Below are 20,461 nucleotides of genomic sequence, written 5' to 3'. Positions count from 1 at the left end.
TAGCAGCAGTGGTAAAGTCGTTGGCAGTCAGAAACTGAGGTTAAGCATCGATGGTCGCGGTCCGTACTTGGGTGGGTGACCGGAAAAAACGTAAGCAAAAAAAAAAATCTGTTAGCAATTTAATATGATGAATTTAAATATAAATCTACGGCTAATAACAAATAATAATAATAAAATTGAAATAAAAAAAAAAAAAAATTGAAAAAGTTTTTTTGTTTTTTTTTTTTTTGCTAACGCATATAAAATTGATAAAGTTAATTAAATCAATTTCTTCTATTAAACGATAAATTAGGTTGTTTATTGAATTGAAAAAAAATGGCGTCATTTTATATTATAAAACAGGCATAGAGCTAAGACCTGCACGCTGAAAAATAATATCCAGCACACAACAACAATATTCATTAGGCGGGCATTGTATGATCCTCAGATCAATATGCAGCACACAACTAATGTTTTATAATCGTGAAGCTGTTCCCGATTTCTTCGTCTGGGGTGCATATATGAGTTTTCCGTGAACCTTATTGGTCCATTAAATCCATTAACTCTAGCTTCGCTTGAGAATTTTCTTCATCAGCGATGCCTCTAGATTAAGACAACCGAACTACAAGATTTTGAATCAAACACTAACCAAAACTTTGAACAACAGACGTAAACACGGCAGAGTAAAATAAACTTTACTCTGTCGTGACGTAAAAGATTCAATGCAATATGACGCAATAAGGTTGCTATTTTTAAAAAGGTTAACATATAAGGTTCGTTCTAGACGTCTGAAGCGGAATTTCATTACATTAAAGATGAGAAATTTCTCTTTCTTTATTTCATTAAGCAGAAGAATCAATGGATTCACCCACTTCTTCATGGAAATGTTTTTCTTTGTAAATAGAAGTCTAAGTAAAAAATTTAAATAAATTCAATTTCCACTCCGTTTGCGTGACAGTTCTTTTGTTCTATTTTACAACTGTCATGTAGACGGAGGCTAAACGGAGTGATCCTTTTAAGTGGAAACAATACTTTAATATATGCATAACGTGTTTTTGGATTGGCTACGAGGTAATTCAGTTAACATGTTTTCAATTTCCCACAATTTAAAGATTCAGTTTCGCGTTTCGCCAGATATAACACCGTCGAACCACAATCAGATCTGGCCGATACTGCTGTGTTGATGTTGCATCAAAAACGAGAATACTACATTGGAGCTGGTGCAAGTGGACCAACTGTATTAGGTCGTTCAACCCGGATAATGGCTAAACGATTTGAACAGGAACTTCATAATGGCAAAAAACAAGTTTCAAAGTGCCGAGATAGAATTTACTTCATTCACAGTTAGAACAAGAAGAACGTGCCAATCGTTATTCGCCTGCCAATTATCTTACACGCTAAAAACGCAATTCAACTTCATCAAGAACTTTTTCTTTCCAATCATCGACGAGGCAATCACTCCTGGATACTTCCTTGCAAAGAGCTACTTCGGATCACTATACGAAAATAAACGATCCAATGAATTAGCAAAAGCATTTCCAATGAAAACCATAAAAACCGTTAACTCAATGCATTCAGAAATCAAACGTGCATTGGCAAAAGCAAATACGAAGGATGATGAACCTTCATATGCTTCATGGAATAACACATGTAATGTGTGTCTACACGGTGCAACGCTGCAACAAAATCTACGACACAGTGTTCTATGATCCAGCTCAAGAATGTTATGGACTTGCCGTACCAAATCAAATTTGCAAGTTTCAAGAGATCAACCTTGGTCTACGGACAAAATACCAACAAGGACAATTGTGTATACCAGTGTTTGAAGTATTAAATTGAACTTCACACAGATCAAATTTCATTCCAATGAAATTACAATTCTATAAACTTCAAATGAACAAAGAAAACTAAATAAATTCATGCCTATTGAAGGGTTTGTAGTACATAACTGTGTTTCACACTTAATTATTGAAGACACTCGTCGATCCAAAAAAAAAGGTTTGTATTGCATGGTTGGGCTTATAACAATGTGATCGGTTCTATATACCACATGAATATATCTTTTATGCACTTAATGAACTAAAGGCTAAAATCTAAGTCTGGCGATCCACAGGCGCCTTATCTGGTTCTCGGTAGCAGAAAATGTGTCTACCATTTAACACATTATTTGACTTTCAATTTGTAATTTTTTTTTACTAATCCTAACGTAATCGTGCAACTTAAGCAAATATTTTGTGCTTTAACTATTAAATTCTGCCTTACTATTCTTACTCTATATAAGCTGTACAACCCGTTGCGTTGGGTTCTTTCTGGATTGATTGTGACTTTCTTATTTATAACAATTATTGAACATTAAATTATGATAATAAATCGGTTGCTGTAAGTAGCGTTGAAACATATTACTGATCAACTTTTTTCTTTTGTATTTCTAGGTGTAGTATCTGTTCTTATTAGCTTAATATCTAATAGATCGGCCCATATAAACTTTTACAAAAACAAGATCAATAAATTAACCAAATGGTTGACTATCGAGATTATCATGAGTATATCCGCAATATTTACTTTAAGTAGAAGAAAATATGTATTTTATGAGGACTTTTTGCTACACAATAACTTGAGTAATCCTCAACAGATTTCGAAATATATAATTCGACTATGATAATGTACATTCTACAATGAACTGCGCGATCTGAAAGATGTTTCCAACAGAAATTGTCTTAAAGTTCTGAAAGAACAGTTTAAAACACTCACGAAGGCGGGTGACATCAAATTTGTTAAACGCACTAAGTAAATGTGCGAAAACTTCACTTGAAAATAATTGCTTTTTGTTAAGTTGAAATTGTCATATAAAGTTTCACAAAGTTAGTTGTTTTAACCTGTTCTTTCCGAACCTTGATCAGTCTCTTTATCACACGACAACTTGAATCTTTTGCGTGAATCTTATTATGTGGAAAATGTGAACGAGTGTGGACGCGTTTTATTTTTATTCAAGTGGAATTAGTTCTGAAATTTTGTTTTTGATAAAATAAAAGGAATCCGCAGTTTATGACACAGCTAGACAAGAATATATTGAGGAAATCTGTCAGTCAAGAGATCTTCCCCACCCAAAATTTAAGGCTTAGTTCTAGTTGATTGTAATGAAATCGCTAACATTGTTTCTGGCAAATTGTTGATTTCTTTTTGATCCTCATCTCTCGTCGAAATTGCTTTTGATTGCGGCAATGTAAGAATTTACACCAACTAATAAGGCATAATAACTATGATCCATTGTTGACGATTCAAGTGTCTCCCATGAAACATACATATTTTGTCTTGTCTTAGTATCAAAAGACATTATGTCGTCGTCGTCGATTGCGGATGGCATGCCATGGCATATAGAAGATGCGCCTAAAACTAATACTACTAATTGAAAAACACATTCTTCCAACAACACATATATATATATTTCTTGTTTAAATCCAATCGTCCCGTTACTTGGACGACTTCTAAAATTATAAAGAATTAATCAACTGTCAATATACATTTTGATTTTGTTTTTACACACAAACATTGGTACAATTTGATTTGCAAAAAATATCTCCTAGCTAAATTGATAAAATTCTCACTTTACATCTATTAAAAAAAAGTCTCGAGATATACTTAAGAGATTTACAATATTGAAGTTTCTGTCAATTTCAAAGCATACATCAATACCATTCAATTAAATTGATTTCAAAAATTTATTTTTCGTTTCTTTTTTTCTGACTATTTTTGCTTTGTGATGCAAAATTATCATCACCTAAGAAACGGATTCTAATTTCGGTCTGATTATCACACGTTTAACTCACTTATTTTGACGTGTTATGACCAACTCCGCCAAATCATTTTTTATTCTGATCTATGAGTTGTTGAGGTTGAGGTTTGTATTTGTGATCAAATAAAAACCTAGATTCTAAGATTTTAGTACGTCGCATAATCCAACTAAACGACAGTAAATATAAATCTAGCTCTTCAATTGTTAAGTAAAATATATTTTGTGGATTACGAATACAAAGACAAACCACAACAACTCATAAATCAGTAAAAATGACGGAATTAAAATAAAAAAAACATTTGGAACTAGCCAACCAACTTCTCGCTAATTTCAAATCAACGAAGTCCTACAACACTTTCGCGGAACGATTTAATTTGATGTGTAGTTAGTCCGAGTAGTACGAAAAGAACCAAATCATTAACCAGGTTCCAAGGATCAGATTCTTGATTTATATTTTTATAGAAATTACTGGGGTCAAATTTTGCCATTCTAGCTGTAATTCGCCACTCACGATGCAAAGAAAAATTCGTGTCATAGTTTTAGCGAAGCTGTTCAATTGAGGAAAGCAACAACTTGATATTTTCGTACGTATGACAAAAGCTTTTTAGTTTTCTGAACTGAATGGCTGATGCAAAAACGTCTCATTGAGAATGGCTGATGCTAAATTCTTCAGTTTCGTAAAGCTAATATATGTTGATTGATATCAGAGACCGTTTCAATGAATCAATTTTTCTTAGAATGACAGATCGATTATACCAGGGTCTACTTTTGGAAATTTATTCTTAAAATGTCCATTAAATCCTTAAAAAATCAGTATAAAGTCTTATAAAAATTCCTGAAAGTTACTAAAAATTCTTAAAATCAAACATTTAAGGAATTTTTTAAAGAATTTTTGTGATTTAAATTCCTAAAAGTATGCCTGGATTGTACTCGATCATTTTGCGATTCTACGTTAATTGGACTTTACTCAAACTAATTGCATGTTTAGAATACATCGATAAATTAAAAAATTTCAAATTTGTTTTTAGAATATGGTAAAATTGCTTAAATTTTCCGAGTGAGTCTATTATTAGCAGTGGACGAAGACGGTTCAAACGATATTAAGTACACTATAGGTAAGTGGTCTGTTGTTCGGAATATGTTAATCAAACGAACGAATTTCATTTGACTTTCGCAGCGTTTTTTTTTTGACTTAGCATTTGGAAGGAAAAATGTCTGGAAAGAAGCGCATAACTAAATGAACACGTATCTTGATGGTACAATCAAAATTTTCTCAATAAAATTTAACAATATTTTCTGGTAAAATTAGATTTACCGTTAGTAACAATTCATTCGTCTGGTTCTGTCCACTTTTAAAATAAAATTGAAACAAAAATCAAAAATTTACGAATAAAATTTAGCTTCGATTTACCCTGAAGTATTAAAAATCTAAATCACATTCTTGTATACAATTAGAATTAGATAAAATCTATCTACAATAAAATATATTTTCTGTTTTTCATCTCACTCAAACACATCGAAAAAAAATAATTAAAAAATTTCAAACTCCATATAGCATCATCACATCGATGTTTCAGTGGCAATTTTAGTCACACACAATTCAATATATAATTAAAGCGTCGTTAAAGTTCATTGTTGTTAAATATACACAAAAGTTAATGGTTTTTTAGGCGAGTTTCTCTTTCGTTTTTTAATTAAACAACTGACGGTGCCTATTTTTAAGAATTTAATTCTTAAAAAATCCATAAAATTCTTTAAATTCCAAAAAAATCCTTAATTTATTAATTTAGGATTTTTAGGGAAATTTTTAAGTATAAAATTCTTAAAAATATTCCCTGTGTACGTTTCCTTGCAACGAAATATTGCATCAACATTTCGTTGATGTGGACTTTCTGATACATTAGTATGGTAACGGGCCATGTCCGTCGTGTACAAATGGTGTCACGCTATTTTGATAAAGTTCTGACAACCCTCCCACTTTATGGCGTGACATTATTTGTGAACACATCCTAACTGATCAAGGAAATGCCGAACAGTTGTTTAACAAAATTAAGTTTCCTTCTCGTTTTCAGACTTATTTTAACAGATAAATTTAAGAGTTCAGTGAAGCAACACACGATTCATTAGATTGATTTTGAGGATTGAAATTCCCGTGGCATTGAGGATGGTTTTTTATTGACGACAGCGAGAAATGATTTTTTTTTTGTTTAAAAGATCCGAACTGATCAACTGGCTCATGATTATAAATTGATTTTGCGAATAGACAAGACCTATAGACGGTTAATTAAGTAGAGGAAAATGGTCGCAATCGAACCAAAAACTAAATCCGTAGTTTGGGATCTCTACAATAATCTATCATACGGAGCTGAGCTGCAAAAAAATAGTTTAAATCTTCAAAGGGCGAGCACATGGTCTAATATAATCAGTGAATTCCTCGTTCGTTCTTTTGTTTAAAGTCTTTTACGTCATCAGTTTCAACATTCAAGTTCATCGCTTTATTTTGTCGTCAATGTCGATCACAAAAAAACAACCCGTTTCTGAAAGACTACCTTCGTATCATTTTGGTTCTTCGGTTTATCTCTTGAACAGAACAGAATGTAAAATAAACCTAAAATCCTCCTAATCTCTAGTTTTATTTCTAACCGAAGGTACAATAGAAATATGCAATGTTGTTCACTACAACTATATCTGGATTATGTGACTTGGATCTCAGGTCATTTTAGAAATATTTTTTTCTTCTGTTGGTTTTCTCTCTTTTATTATATTCATATGTCTATCTAAGTGTTGTTATTTTCCTTACAACACTGGATACAGTTAAGATCGATGCAGTTGTGCTATCTGTTTCCGTCTGCTTTCAGACTTTTATCCGTTGAAAGTTGGAACTGTCGAAAAGTCAAATTTTAATTAAAACCAATTCAAATTTTCTTTCCAAATTCACTTACCTGTAACGATCGTACCGTATCCATTAACGTTCTCTTCTCATCCAGTAATACTGACAAATCATCTTGAGCTTTCTTCAGTATATTTTTCAGTATATCCGTTTCGTTCTCCGTATTTACTCTGTAATCGTAGCGAAAACATCTCGTCAAATATGCTCATCACACGCAACCCGTTAATTATTGCTCTTCTTACTTGTATGCCTCGGTTGATTTCTCCTGAGCGGCAAGCTTTTTCTTCAGTTCATCATTGTCCAATTTCAACTGCTGCATAACCAATTGCATTGATAACAGTTCTCGGTCTTTACGCGGCACCACATTAGTCACTAATTCATCTGTTTCATTATGGTTTTCCGGCTCAATGTGGAACGTTCCAGTATCGTCGCGCGTTAACCTCATTTTACAAATATTTAAATCGACCGGAACAGGTCCAGGCGATGTGATGTTCACCGGTGGTCGATCCTCCATCAAATGAATTTTTAGATTTTCCAACAAAATCTGTAGATTGAAATTTAGTTTGATCATTCTATTCGGTCCAGTAAGGATAGGCATACCTCTAGTGGAAGCGGTTTGGAAATAATTTCATCCTCGGCCAAATCGCCAATACCGACAACCGTGCTCATTGATAAATCCAGGGTCAGGTCTTTGACACGAACCTCTACGTTGTGGGAAAACCATCTGTGTGATCGAAGTTGAAATTGTTATTATGCGCAACCTTACAACCGTATCGTGAAGGAGCAAACCTCAAAACACTTTTTTTGTCGGTAATTTTTCCCAAATTGTCTGGTGGTGTCAGAAGTTCATCTAAACGCAGTTGGACACAGGGTGGTTTTTCCGGATTATATGGAGCCAAATTCCATGCTCGACATCTCGCGTTAAATTTGGTCTATAAATTTATTTTTTAATTTTTTATTAAAAATGAGATGAGTCTACATAAAGTTCTAGTAAAAATTGGTAAGCGCATGCAATTTTTGATAATTGAACATTTACAGCCATTTCAAAATCACATGCAGTCGCAAATGTTCATTTATCAGAGAACTATCCAATAGAAATGCATTTTCCAGTCAACAAATTGAATAAATTGCAACTGGTCCAGTATGCTGGACGTGGACACTCTCTTTGTGCGCCCAACAGAGAGAGATAGATCAAGTAGCAATTAGCTACATCTATCGTGAAAGAATATTGATTCATTGGAACCATCTTAAATTAGCTACGTATCATGCACAAAATCACTACAGCATGCAATCAAAGTTATATAAGCAAATGAAAAATACGAAAACACATTTGGGCTGTGTGACAAAATATTCAGGTCTTGAATTTTATGAAAAGAGACAAATGTGCGTTATTTATGTATCATGAAACAAATGTGGTCGTAAGTTGTATTAGGTGTGCTAGGGTTCAACATTAACATTCAATTTTATTAGAGTCGAAATTTTACAAAGGTTATGGCCAGCAATTCGGCCAGCAGAAAATCGACGAATCTGGTGTCGTTGGCCTTTTTTCACCTTTTCTATCCATGGCAGACAAATAAGATTATGGAAAAAATGTCGACGAAAAGTCAATAGGACTTCCATGTTTGTACATAATTTAAAGGTGTACGTCTAACAAAGACTCCATTTTCATTTTTCTGACTTCGCTTACACTGACAAAAACATTTCCTATCCTCAGACCCATTCGTTTTATTTGAATTTAACCCCAAAGGTCTTAAAACCGTTCCTTTATGCAAATATGGAATTAAAATTTGCAACTTTTAGTGGGGAGATTGCAATCTAAATTTATAACTATAGTTTGACGTAAATTTTAGACCTGAATACATAGCTGAAATTAGATTCTACATTCAGGCGTTTCGTATTGTTCGCTGACATATTTTAAGAAAATTCCTTTTTGAAAAATGTAAGACGACAGAAACGACCATAAAATAGTTAAATTCAGTTAAAAATAGATTTGATTGTGACACTTTGACCAATTCTGCAAAAAGTCAGCAGTTTGTCTAAACATTAAAACTGTTTTTGTTAAAAGACATCTTCGAAAATACCGTACAAAAAAAGCTCTACAACCATTTTTCGTACTATTCATAACTGATCTACATTTAATAGTAATTTACATGAGAAAGGATAACAAGTTGAAAAGTCGTGTGAACTTTGTTGATCCGAGGCGAAGCCGAACGTGACTTTTCATTTTTATCCCGAGTTTTGTAATGGATTTTACATGCTGAGAGAGTTGAACGTAGTGCTTGAAACATGAAAAGCACGGACTTCAACGCATGTAGCATGTAAAATCTATTACATAACATGGATGAAAAGATGAAAAGTCTGGTTTTAGTTTGTTTATTGACCTCGGATACGCCTCGGATCAACAAAATTCACACTCTACTTTTCATCTTTTTATCCCTAGTCATGTAAATAGCTATTACATACTGTGAACTCCCAAACCAATTATCTTGTTTTCCATATTAATGTAATTCTCCACTTTCGACCCTTGTTATGTAAATGACCATTACAATAAATCTAGGGGTAGTTACTCCATCAGTACCACGTAAAAAAAATATCAAGTCTTACGTCAAATTATTATTATAAATGAAAATCGAAATTTCATAAACTCTACACGACATCCTCAGTTGAAAAGTCTCTTTTTCGTTTGTTTATTGACCTCGGCTTCGCCTTGGAACAACAAAATTCACACGAAAACTCTACTTTTCATATTATTATCCCAAGTCATGTAAATAGCTATTATATTTACAAAAACTTAAGAAATAAGAAATAAAGTCGGAGCATTATAATTTGATCGATTCTACTCATTTAATTCATTTTTAAATAATTGTAGTTTTTCAAGAAATCATTTCGAAAACATTACAGTATAAAGGCTTACACATGCGCATTAGAGCTGTTTACTCGCGGTATACCTGCGGGTAATCCGTTCAAATGCACGTGTCTAAGCTTTTATACTGTAATGTTTTCGAAATGATTTCTTCGAAAACTACAATTATTTAAAAATGAATTAAATGAGTAGAATCGATCGAATTATAATGCTCCGACTTTACATGGCGCAATTTTATTTAAGTGCAATTACAAGGAAGGTAAAGAAATACTGGCCTAGGTAAAAGGAAAATTCTCCCATTTTTGTTTGATTGAATAAGCGATATAAATGAATGGATTAAATAGATTGAAATAGATAGGGACGATTCACGGTATGACTAACAGAAAGTTCCCCAAATTCTAAACGATTAAAAAAAGCAAACAAATGAAAATCATTATTTTTTTGGAGTTCGTATACTCACTCATCGCTAAAAAGAACTAGATATTCAAATGCATGTATGCTAATCAAAATGCAAAAAAATCAACTACCAAATAATTGTAAGACGAAAAATAAATAAAAATTAATTAAAAACAAAAAAAATGAAAATGAAAATGAAATTCAAAAACATTATTTTCAACTATAAATTTTTTTGGTATAATATAATCGGATGTACCTTTGTCTTTTGGTGAGTAGTCTTTAATTGTATTTTTATTATCAATTGAATTAGCACATTCATTAATAGAACCAATGTTTTCGTTTTTGGATTTATTTTTTTCAAACAAAATTTACGTTTATTATATTTCAATAAAACGGTAAATTTTCGGTTTATTTTTCATATCATATTTGTTTCCACATTCCAGATGTATTATAATTTTTATCGATTATAAATACATTTTTATTGATTGATTGATTTGGTTATTTATAGAAGATAGAGAAAGCATGCAAAAAAGATATATTGCAACACATTAAAACTTAATCGGAAAAAAACAAATGTTTAAATATTTTATATTATAATTAAGTTAGACTAAATTGGTTTCCTTTATATGTTTTATCATTTTATTTTTGCATATAATTCTGAATTGAGATAGATTTTGTTCGCAAGTTTCATTGTCCTAGATTATGAAATTTCAACAGTAGAAACATGAATTCTATGATGGAATATGTAACGAGAATTATGAGCTCCTGTGAACTCTGGTGTAAAACCAAACAAACTTTAATTTTTATTAAGTGAAACATACTAGACATCAAAATCTGAAGTGAAAGCATTTTTGCTCATAATGTCCCAAGCCCAGCTGTGGACATTATGAGCAAAAATGCTTTCACTTCAGATTTTGATGTCTAGTATGTTTCACTTAATAAAAAGGAATATGTAATGTATCGATTAGCCGCAAGTCTTTTACTTCCAAAGGAACTATTTTTTGTTTGAGTTAATTCACTCAAATCGGAAATGAGTTAAGAGGCATCGGTACTTAGCTAAAATTGTAGCCTACATTTGTGTGACCCGTAGTTCATTTTCGATCATATATTTTCATCGAAATCCTTTTCGAAAAATGTACGACCGTAATAACGACCACGAATGTGGCAGCTTTAAATAAAAATTAGTTTTGGTTGTAGTCGTTTGATCGGCTCTGAGAAACGTGAGCAGTTTAACGAGATTTTCATAAACTACACTCAGGTTTCTCAGGGCTGGTCAAATTGCCATAAGCAAATGTATTTTCTGTTGAAAGCTACCACATTCGTAGTCGTTATTGCGGTCGTACATCAAAAAAAGGATTCCGGTGGAAAGATATCACCAAAAGTAAACTAAAATTCAGTATTTTAAAAACGCCTTAATGTATGCTTTTCAGCAAAGCACCTCTTAAGAGGCATTTTGCTAAACCGCATACATTTGGGCGTTTTTTAAATACTGAATTTTAGTTTCGTACACCAGAATCCTATTTCAAATTTGTAAGACCGTTATAACAACCACAAACGTGTCGCTTTCGACAGAAAATAGATTTGGTTGTAGTTGTTTGACTAGCTCTGAGAAGCAGTTTATACAAATTTCGGTAAACTGCTGACTTTTATCAGAGATTGTCAAACTGCTGCAACCAAATCTATTTTTTATTGAAAGCTAGCCCATTTCTGATGTTATAGCGGTCGTTAATTTTTGAAAAAGGAAAAAATATCATCGAAAATAAAATACGAAACACACAAAATGTGAGCTAAACATCTTAAGAGTATAGTACATACAATGTGTAGAAGAGCTAGAAGGGGCAACTTCTTCTCGGATTCATCTGATTCATCTCACTCAAACAATCTGAATTTTGAAGGTCTACAATGACTTCGAAAAAGTGAACCAGCAGCTGAAATTGCTGCAAAAATGTTTTCTTATAATAAATTTCACGGGAACGAAACCACATTCATCGAAACACTACCCATACATTTTTGGTATTATTGGAACGCTAAGACCAGAATCAGTTAGGGAAAACAGTCTTTTTTGTATTTCTGTTGCTTTTCGGATGTATAGGAACCGTTGGAAGTTATCCATTTTTTACCCATACTTTCAGCTGCTCATAACTCAGTGTAGATGAATTTTAAACCCAACAAAACTTCATCTGCCCCGAAAGTACATGCAATTACCTGTCTAATGACCTTGTACGTTTGTGGCCTACGAGAAATTTTCATAAGAATAGTGCTTGTTTTCGGCTTTTGGTCACCTTTACTAGCCACACAAGCTTAGACGAATTTTTTTGAAAGCGGTTTTGGCTTCTAGGGACTAATACGTATCTAGGCACATATCAAAAAATCCTCTAGAAAATGCTTCCGATTTGCGCAGTCAAGAATCCCTCACTGTTTTAGTTTTACGACCTGAAACGTGTCTGCGTGCCTTTGACAGTAACACCGGCAGTTTTTCAATTTTTGGATTTCTAGTACGTATAGTTTTTAGAAAGACTTTTGCAATGGATATGCGTTCCAAACTATTCATGCGTTTCGTACAACTCATGCAAATCACACTAGGTAAACATTTTTAACTCCGATAGTGGATCAGGAATGAGATGATTATGATTAGTTTTGTCTACACGACAATTACGGTTCAATTTTCCCAGCAACAATTTTTTTGTCACGATTTCCGCAAGAGAACTCATGTTTTTACTTTCACAGTTTTTCTTTTCTTTATCATTTGAATGTATTGTAGCCGAACCAAAAATCCATCTCAATCGCAATGATAAAAAAATAAGTTATCGGTTCAATGTTAAAGCTTAAGACAAAAAGAGTTGATTTGTGACAGAGTTATGATTTAAATGAAAAAAGATATTTACATAAAGAGATTATAGATTTATACATTTCACGTTGGTAAATGATTCAATTTTTGCGGATTTTTTATTATTTTATGTAATTCGCTGTTGAGCGGTTACCCTAAACATGTTTTGCCAATGTATAAATTTATCGTGACTTTCGAAAAAGCCAAGCACAACACAAAACCTTTCACAGACGGCTAGCATATCACCAGTATTAGTTATCGAATCTGTTACATCTTTTGTTTCAAGAATTGTCAACAGATTGATAAAAAAAATCTTCTACTTCAATGTATAACGGTGACATGAACCGGAGCTCATCGCTTAATTTCTTTGTCGTTGTTGTCGACAACAGATGACATAGCCGTCCGTTGAAATGTATAAATACATTAGACACGGAAAATTTTCAAAATGACAATGACGACAAATGACAGTAAATGTACCTGTAATTCATCCCACGGAATCGCTCCACATTCGTCGCAAGTCAATGCTGAAATCTGAAGACGTAACGACGATGAACAACCTTTTTGCTGGCGTATTACCTCCACCGTAGTCAGTCTAGAAATGATTTTTAATTTTAAGAGAATACTTGGAATGCGAGTGACTTTGTCGTCTCAATCTTACCGGAATGTTGCCATTGAAACTAAATCACGTCGCCTCCAACTGCTCGCCTCAGACGGCTCGGATGGTGAGGACATATTCGTTTTAAGTTGCGGCTCTTCGCAAACTTCACTAGCTACTTCAACTGGCGACGCTTTCAGTTGATTCGGATCCGATGTAAATGGATTCAGTCTGTGGGCAAAGTAAATTTCGATTTTCAATCAAACAAAAATTAATTCCTGCTAGTGCGGACTCACCTGAACATCACGTCCATACAATCGGCCGTTTTATCATCTGCCAATATGTGAATGAAATTTTCCGAATCCGAACTGATATCACTTTGCATTGACACGGTATCGCTCATGTCGTCTGAGGTATTTGTTTTTAGAGCCGAGTCTATCGACGTCATGAATTGGGAAAATCCTTTCTTCATCGAAATCAGACCTAAGTGCAGAGAATTTGCGTTTAGAAATTATGAAAACAAAATGAAAGCCGACGTTCTACGTACTCGATCCCAGTTCCTTAAAGCCACTGTCAGTAACCGAATTGCGATTTCTACTTCTCGATGAGGAAGCTAAGATTGGCGTATTTGGACTATTTGTTATTGGTGTACTTAGAATCTGAACGTTAAAGCCATGAGTATTCGGATTGGATGTATATTGTGCCAAATCGCTCGGTGGATCATTGGTGATAGGCGACGGTGTTTCGATACTTCCAAAATAATATGGATTTTGTTGATTGCTTTTGATTTGATCTAAGGAGGGTGGTGCTTGTGATGACCAGGTCGCTGAATTATCTAAATTGAACAAAAAAAGGAAACGTAGAAATTGGTGCTACGGAGTCACGAAATTGTTAATCGGCAATTACTGATGTGTAAGTCGTCTCCTAAACTCGCTGAATCCGGTATAACACTTTCAGCGTCGCCGCCACTCGACTCCTTTCCAGGTGTTTGTGATGGCATGACTAGCGTCACTTCAACTTGCGGAATGACACAACCAACAACGAGTGATTTGTTAGATGTTTCCTAGAACAATCGTGTGAACGAAGTCGCGGTCAAAGTCAATTCACCAATTTCACAACTCACCTTTCTCAGAATCCGGTTAGAGTCCAGCGATAGGAATGTCGATAGCTCAGTCATCTCTTCCGACAATCTCAACAAAAACAACAACTGATAATGATCAATTTGAACACTAACTAAATTTGAAACATGAGCTATGACATGCAGGTCTGCCGTTGTTTCGACAGACTTATCATTTCCGACACTATCATTCATCACAGTTTTATTATCACCTTCACTCACATTGCCGTAATCGGGTACACAGCTACTGTAGAACGGGTTGCTACTAATGAAATTCTTAGGAATCTGATCGAAACCATTCAATTCACTCATACCACCGAATGGTTCTAACTTTCCAATTGACAAGTTCAATTCTTCATCATCACTTTTCACAAGACTTGGTACTGGCGTCAGAGATGCATATTCATCGCTCTTGCCATGTATCCATAGCGTAATTGGCACAGCATCCACAAACGGTACAGACTTTGTTTGACCGACCGATCGAGCACCTAAAAAGTCAACCCAAATCGGATCGGCCATTAAGCACCACACGTCCCTCGGCTCCGACCAGAGCGCATAACGTGACAGGTTTGTATTGGATATAGACTGTGGCAGTGAAGTGTCTGGCGTTGTTCCATTCGATATTACATCGGAAGCTGCGACATGTGATAATATGCGGTCTGTAAGAACGACAATTGGAACATGTGCATAAAAAGGCATTTGTCCATCGACAGTTTTCATTGAGTTACCCGTCACTACACACAGATCATTGTGTTTCGACGGAAATCCCGATCCGAAAACTAAACTTCCTTCTTGTAATGAATGTAAAGCTTGCGCCAAATCAGCACGAGACGCACCCAATTCTCGAATGTTTGTAAAGAAGAATCTGGATATTTGCACTTGCATTACCTTGGGCCTGAAAATATTTTTTTTTTAAAATCTAACTTACGAAAATTTAATCGCAAATCCTACCGGTCACGTTGTGCAGGTGCATCAGGACCACATTCAAATATTATTCGCGGCATAATCGCTTCCAATTTAACGTCCATGTACATAAGACTAGGTTCATTGGCCGTGGATGGTGATGTTGCAACACTTGTTCGCAGTAAACTTTCATGTAAATTTAATGCAAACGAATTGAACCATAGCACACTGTCCAGATGAAAATTTACTTGTATTGGATTCACATGAACAAAAATCTTGTTTTGTGGCACTGTGGAAACGGATTCGAAATTAAAGTTTTCTTCTGATCGATAAGAAGATTGGATAACTTACATGGGAAAACAAAATCGCCCGGAAAATAAAAATAAGTAAATTCCGCATGTACTGTTGGAAGTTCGGCTGGGAAGGAGTACCGGTCTTTGTCACCTGCAGAAAAAAAGTTAGTTGATCGGAAAAACGCTCCACTTTATATTCTGAAATACATGCAAAAAAGACACTAGCCATGCAAAGTAACAAGACCCAAATGGGTGCATCAACTGGCAATTAGTTAATGAGATCAAATTTCACGAACGGCCAACTTATCACCGTATTACTCTAGTCATTAAATCTGTTACTTCTACTGTTATAGTCTCGCCTATGTTCTTAAAACGGACCATTCACAACCTCTCATCCTAACTTGCACAAAAATGTATGAAGTGTATACTTTTCAAGAACTTCACTCCCCCTAAGTCGTATATGGGAATGAGAGAACAAAATGGCCATGGCTCAACTCGTTTTGAAAAGGTGCTACACTAACTCGATTTCCAACATCTGAATTATGGTAAAACATCCATAAAGGATGTACATAGACTAGTAGAAGGTTGTCCACAAGAAGAATGGTAGGTCTCGCCAACATTGAAAAAGGAAAAAGTATAGGGGGACAGATGGGTCAAATGAAACTGAATCAAACTCGCAGGTAGATATTCCTCTGTTATGGATAACGACGACAAAAATAAGCGCAGAGCTCTGACTGATGCGTTTTTAATAGCAAAATGTATGTTGAAAGAATTGAAGTAACAGATTTCGCATGAATTTCTTGAAAGTTGTTGTTAGATCAAAAATAAGGGTTTCATTCATAGGACCCAATCTCAATGTGAAAAATACTATTCGTACCATGGACTTAAAGTCTTTTTTAGCGTATTCGATTCCAGACCTCGCCTTCGGCTCTGGAAACCTCTGACACGCTAAATGAGACTTTTAGTCCCAGTTACGAAATGAACTATTTAATTGAACTGACAATAATACTGGTTGTCATCTGTCAAACATTACAACATCTTAGGTAAATAAGAAATAAAGATAAAAACAAAATTCAATCGAGTGAGTTTGCGAGTATCACACACTTGGTTCCAAAAAAATGAAGTACGTACCAGCATTCAATATATTCTGGTTTACTCCCTGCCCCATGGAAAAGTTGTAATGGATAATTTTCGAAGGAAGCAATTTACTATGTAATGGTCAACTTTCGCATGGGGCAGACGGTAAAAATATTTATGAAAAAATTCGATGCAGCTATTTTTACACGACATAAATGAAAACAATTTTAAGAACATATGTAAAGTTAAACACCGCTCTAGGGGACGTAGAGGACAGATTTGTCCAAGGGTACAAAGTGTTTAGACCATCTGTAATGAGTTTTTTTTTCTAACTAAGCACTAACATTAACTGAATACGAAACGACGGTAATTTACATCGAGCAAGAACAACTCTACACTGTGATCCAAATAACAATTTACTGAAAGAAATAAAGTAACCGAGACGTTAAGTGCTGATTATTCACCTGATTTACCTTTCCGTTTGTGTTGTTGTGCTAACCCATAGCAAACAATCAATTAAAATTAAGAAATCGATTTTTTTTTTCTTGGTACAAAATGATCGGAAGATCATGCAAACACACTTCACATCCATGATCTTCCATGATTCTGAGCATATGATTCGTTTTTTTTATATTTCATAGCGATTGTACTCACCCGAAATAAATTCCTTGGGCATCTGTTTTTTGCCAGCCGTTGTCACTCTGTACAAAGTGAAGTCTTCGATTCTCAGGATAACACAGGCAGTCATCAATTTGGATAAATTGTCTAAGACTTGTCGTTTCGTTGGCGAATCATTGACGTGATCGGACTTTGACGAACTGATGTTTGGCTTATTCGGTGATATGGGCGATCGTTCCAGTGGTGCATGAGTGGGTGGACGGTTTGGCTGACTTAAATTCAACAGTGACTCTTTGAACGAATTAAGTGATTGTTCCAGCCAGAGTGCTGGTGGAACGGCTGCTTCGCGATACCTGTTAAAATTCGGATTTCATGAGCTGAACCGTTTTGTACGAATAAAAAGTAAACGAATTACTTTGGCCAATGGGATCGATCACTTTTAGCCAAATGAAACGGATAATAATCGACCTGGAATCCTTGCACTGATATCTGCAAAGCTCCACCATCGTTCAAATCGGGATGACACGATCGACCATCTTAATGAACATTAGCTTCGTTTAGTTGCAAAAATCTGATAAGTTTTTTGGTTTTGCTTACCGCCAGCATCATCGCACAAATGAAGATCAATGCGTTGACTGAAGAAGTGATATGAAGTTTCTCTCACATCGAACATGTTGAATGTTTTTTGTGCTGCCGTAATTGTGGCACTCTCATTGGCCCGTGTTTGTTGTGCCTGCTGGGCCTGATATTCGGGTAATGTCTGCAAAATTAGACAAAAATTGGCTAAATCTTCATCAAACTTTCCATGGACGCAACTACCTCCAGCTTTTTCTGTGCTTTCGTTTTTTGCGTCAAATTAGTCGATTCCTTGATCAAAGCAGCTAATGAATCGACAAAATGCAGTGCAGCCTTCAGTTGTGAATCCGTAAGTACCCAAAGTAAGTCATCCAATATCAACACTAAGCGAGACGACAAAATGCTGCAGTCAGACAGCTTCTTTTTGATGGTAATTCTGCATCGTGCTTGGTTGGTTAACAGGCGTAACGGTGTTAACGTTTTGTCTTGCGTTGAACTCGCCTCTATTCGAACGGTTTGCCATGAAAGTTCTTTGAATATAAGCAGCAATCCTCGGACTGGATCTTTTAGTCGGGTCACGCGTAGATCACCGTGCATCCATTTTGGAGTTTTCGATTCGACGCGAATCCGCGACATCTGAAGATGGATTTTATTTTGGAAAAAAAATTTGTAAAATGAAAATGAGAAAATCAATTTACCTGTACGGAAGCTGTAAACGCTGGACTAATGAAATTAACGTTCACGGTGTTGACTACTATCGTTATACCGTCTATCACTTTGTGGATGAAACTGTAATTATGGAAAAATTTAGTCTTTTGCTGTCGATGAAGCTCAAAGTGAATAGAAACAACAAATTAATGCAATTTCTCTCAATCACTCGAAAGACGAGATAAAACCTATTTCAAACGATTTCCTTAGCGAAGCTCAACCGGAATTCATTACATTACCAGAAATCATTAAATCTACTACTTCCGTTTCACACAACACTAGCTAGATCGAATTGATTTATCGTCCACGTCACTTACCTGTATTTCCCTTGGCGCGCAGCTAAACTCTGGACTCCAGACGGAGTCTGTGTCCCAGTTCGTTCGAATTCACATGTTTCGACCGTAATGTTCACTTCATCCAGAGACTGATAACAAAATGTAAGAAAATCAACATCGTTCAACGACCTTACGCTTATCGTGCTCATGAAATTATTACCAAAGTGATGGGAGTGCTTTTAAGTTTCGTCCAGCTGATCCGAAACGAAACATGATTGCACCAAGCCGACGTTAATTTTAACCATCCGGGAAGTTCTAAAAGTTCAGTCAAAACTTTCTCATCCAATTGCAAATTGGACAATTCGCCCTCGCCACCGAATGTGCTGATATTGATTTTGTCGGATGACAAATTTTTGGTGTATCTAATTGGATGAAGAGTTCGCATTTAATTAGAACGGTATACGGTGTGTGTACGCAATCAACTTCGTTAATCAACATGCTAAAGGTCAAATAAAAAGTTTTTTTTGTTTCTAATCAAGGGAATCAAATCATACAAAAAAAGAATGGAATTATTGTCGTAGGTCACGTCACATAAATTGAATGGAGCGCAGTCATGAATCAGTAATTGAAAACAACTTTCAGCCACAAAAGCCGTTTCATTCAATTGCGATGATGATCTAGATATCGATTTATATTTTATAACGAAAATTAAAAATGTAAACGAAACTGTTGATAAGACACCAAAGGTGTGGCAATTTGAAATATGTTTACAATTCATACGACAATAAAATTCTTTATGCAAATTGCACACTCGGCACTATCAAGGTGCCACACGAATTTCGTATTTTTACATCTTAAAATATTGAAGTTTTGGAACTGTGCTTAAAACCTTGACACGGAGATAAAGAGTTCAACAATTTTTTTTTCGGAAACGATCGCTTAATGAACACATACCGTGACAAATGCTTCAGTAGTTGATTTTTTATTATTGACACCATTGTCTCGTATTTTGTTAGACGCACAATGTTAACATAATAATGGTTTTGTATTTATTCTTTTGAAAACTTGGATTATTTGATTCATATTTTCATCAACTTTTTATTTAGCTTGTCAGAAGAAAAATTTCTTCTATTTATGTGGTGGTAGCACTCACTTCATTCAGTTTTCTTAAAGGCTGGGTTTACACGAGTTTGTGTATACACGCGAAAAAAAACCCGAAATATTCAATTTGCGTCACTCTGTCCACAGTATACAAACACTATGCTTATAGAGTGTTTGAGTGAAAGAGATGGCGAAACCACAACCTTTCGTTCCATCTCGGGGTCTGCTGTCAGATTCTTTTGTATTATCGATGACAGCAGACCCAGAGTTGATTTTCCATCTCGTTCTACTTAAACACCAGATCCACCAGATATACTTTGAGACTGTCACTCAGAACTCTGCCGTAATTTGCATAACAAACACTTAACGGTACATTTCCATTTATTTTTTTTAGAAATTTTAAGTCAAAAATCAAAAATGTCAATAAATAATTTGCAAAAGAAACTTTTC

General features: G+C 34.8%; 1 protein-coding gene across 6 annotated transcripts; it reads right to left on the bottom strand.

Moving 5' to 3' along the window:
• Positions 1-6,384: 6,384 nt before the first annotated feature.
• Positions 6,385-20,051, bottom strand: LOC119066188 (UHRF1-binding protein 1-like). 6 transcript variants are annotated; one of them, XM_037168493.1, is made up of 24 exons: positions 19,865-20,051; positions 19,131-19,332; positions 18,953-19,059; positions 18,626-18,716; positions 18,168-18,563; positions 17,949-18,111; positions 17,767-17,887; positions 17,388-17,704; positions 17,198-17,227; positions 15,715-15,807; positions 15,412-15,652; positions 15,189-15,355; positions 14,467-15,119; positions 14,250-14,406; positions 13,891-14,178; positions 13,640-13,826; positions 13,407-13,574; positions 13,226-13,340; positions 10,178-10,198; positions 7,452-7,594; positions 7,263-7,386; positions 6,905-7,206; positions 6,715-6,832; positions 6,385-6,654 (listed from the first exon to the last, which is right to left on the bottom strand). In XM_037168493.1, the coding sequence occupies exons 1-24, from the start codon at positions 19,906-19,908 to the stop codon at positions 6,607-6,609; spliced, it is 4,296 nt and encodes a 1,431-aa protein (XP_037024388.1). In that variant the 5' UTR covers positions 19,909-20,051; the 3' UTR covers positions 6,385-6,606. The 6 variants fall into 6 exon arrangements, with proteins under 6 accessions (XP_037024388.1, XP_037024389.1, XP_037024392.1 ...); XM_037168494.1 differs by having other exon boundaries at positions 18,171-18,563; XM_037168497.1 differs by lacking the exon at positions 17,198-17,227.
• Positions 20,052-20,461: the final 410 nt, after the last annotated feature.

Source organism: Bradysia coprophila, chromosome IV, assembly GCF_014529535.1.
Source record: "Bradysia coprophila strain Holo2 chromosome IV, BU_Bcop_v1, whole genome shotgun sequence".
NCBI classification, from domain to species: Eukaryota; Metazoa; Arthropoda; class Insecta; order Diptera; family Sciaridae; genus Bradysia; species Bradysia coprophila.
The sequence above is the reverse complement of the archived record's forward strand: the minus strand, read 5'-3'. Positions and strand labels throughout refer to the sequence as shown.

What these genes read in the sequence shown, in the direction of transcription:
- LOC119066188 (XM_037168493.1), bottom strand. Translation starts at nt 19,908, where the DNA reads ATGGTGTCAATAATAAAAAATCAACTACTGAAGCATTTGTCACG. An exon ending in GCACCTGCACAACGTGACCG is followed by an intron (nt 15,356 to 15,411) that starts GTAGGATTTGCG and finishes AAATATTTTCAG; the next exon opens with GCCCAAGGTAATGCAAGTGC. An exon ending in CTACTCACCAAAAGACAAAG is followed by an intron (nt 7,595 to 10,177) that starts GTACATCCGATT and finishes ATAAATTTATAG; the next exon opens with ACCAAATTTAACGCGAGATG.